The sequence below is a fragment of the Condylura cristata genome, unplaced genomic scaffold (genome assembly GCF_000260355.1).
Source record: "Condylura cristata isolate star-nosed mole 26May11 unplaced genomic scaffold, ConCri1.0 scaffold00068, whole genome shotgun sequence".
NCBI lineage: Eukaryota > Metazoa > Chordata > Mammalia > Eulipotyphla > Talpidae > Condylura > Condylura cristata.
Window position 1 is genome coordinate 50432 of NW_004567169.1, and position 1407 is coordinate 51838.

At 74.6% G+C, this 1407-nt stretch overlaps 1 protein-coding gene across 1 annotated transcript in view; it reads right to left on the minus strand.

The window, feature by feature from the left end:
* The window catches only part of TBCD (tubulin folding cofactor D), a 62613-nt gene that overhangs the window by 4918 nt on the left and 56288 nt on the right, over window positions 1–1407 (minus strand). Inside the window, exons 17-18 of the mRNA XM_012734732.1 lie at window positions 425–535; window positions 8–141 (exon numbers count right to left, since the gene is read on the minus strand). Coding sequence (XP_012590186.1) covers window positions 8–141; window positions 425–535 — 245 coding nt within the window. The remainder of the gene's footprint in view (window positions 1–7; window positions 142–424; window positions 536–1407) is intronic.

The following is a 1407-nucleotide window of genomic DNA, read 5'->3' on the forward strand; positions in this document are numbered from 1 at the left end:
CAGGCGCCCACGTCCCCGCGGCTGTCGGTGGTGTAGTCCTGCAGGCCGGCCAGCAGCGTGCGGTACACCTGCGGCACGTTCTCCCGGCACAGGGCCTCGGCCGGGGGCCCCTCCGCCTTCACGCCGACCGTCTGGCAGACCCTGAAACGGGGCGAGCGACCAGCTGACGCCTGGCCCGTCCCGTTCGCGTCCCACGTCACGTCTGCCCGACAGGTGCGGGGCCGTCCGTGCCCCCAGCGGTCCTGGCAGAGGGGCTCCCGCGCGGCTCCCCAGAGCCGGACACACCCAGGCGTGAGCCCCCCGCAGCCGGGAGCCACCACCGGGGCCGGGCGTGAGCCCCTCCAACAGCAAGACGAACAGTAAACAGCACTGAACTTGGACGGCCGGCGGCCGGACGCCGGGCGTGGGAGCAACAGGCACGCACCTCGCGATGGCCTTCAAGGCGTCCCGCCGGGCCTCTGCGAAGCTCACGTCCGCGGGAGAGATGTGGGTGACGGCCCCCAAGCCCGCAAGCACCTGCGGAGCCACAGAGCTCCTGCGCCCCGGGAAGAGCCGCCTCGGGCGCCCCAGCGGCCTCCGGCCCCACCCACCACCCAGCCCAGCCACGAGGTGCGCGGGCCCGACTCGGCCGTCCGCCGGTCCCAGGTCAGTGCCTCCGGTGGGCGAGCAGCCCGGGGACGGACACGGCCCGTCTGGGCGGCAGCGGGCCCTCCCGCACCCCGCTGGACTCAGGGTCCGGGCCTGAATTCCCGACCGCCTGTGTGCAGCACGCGGGCACTGAAGCAGGACACCGGCGTGGAGGCGCCGCTCAGGACCCAAACTGGGGCGTCAGGAGAGCGGCGGTCGGCTCTGGGAGACGGCGGGCCGTGGCCAGCACAGCTCAGTACAGCGAGAGCCTCGAGCCCGCACGGGAGGCAGGAAGGGTGCGGGCAGGAAGGGCGAGGCCTGGGCCGGCATCCCCGGGAGCCACAGTGGGGTGCGGGCTGAGGGCCTCAACTGGCCAGGCCGGGCCATGAGGGCCTGGGAGCAGCACCAGCACCCCCCGGCATGCAGGCCCTGCCCAGACAAGGCGGAGCCGTGCGTGGCGGAGCCCTGGTGAGCGGGAGGGGCGGGCTGGCCTGTCCAGCTCCGTGGCCGGGCAGCCGGGGGGCCGGTGGAGATGGGCGACGTCCTCACCACACGGCTCCCTCCTGCCCCGGGATGAGACCTCCCGGGGTGTCCCGGCCAGCGCTGGCTGAGACTGGACAGGAAGCGTGCACGTCTCCGGCCACGACGGCACAGCAGGGGGAGCCCCCAAACCTTGCAAAGGGGGGGCCAGCCAGCACGCCGGGAAGCTGCCCTGCCCAGTGACGGCCAGCTGGAGCGCGGGCCGCAGCCAGCCCCTCAGAGGCCCTCAGCGCGCGGGGC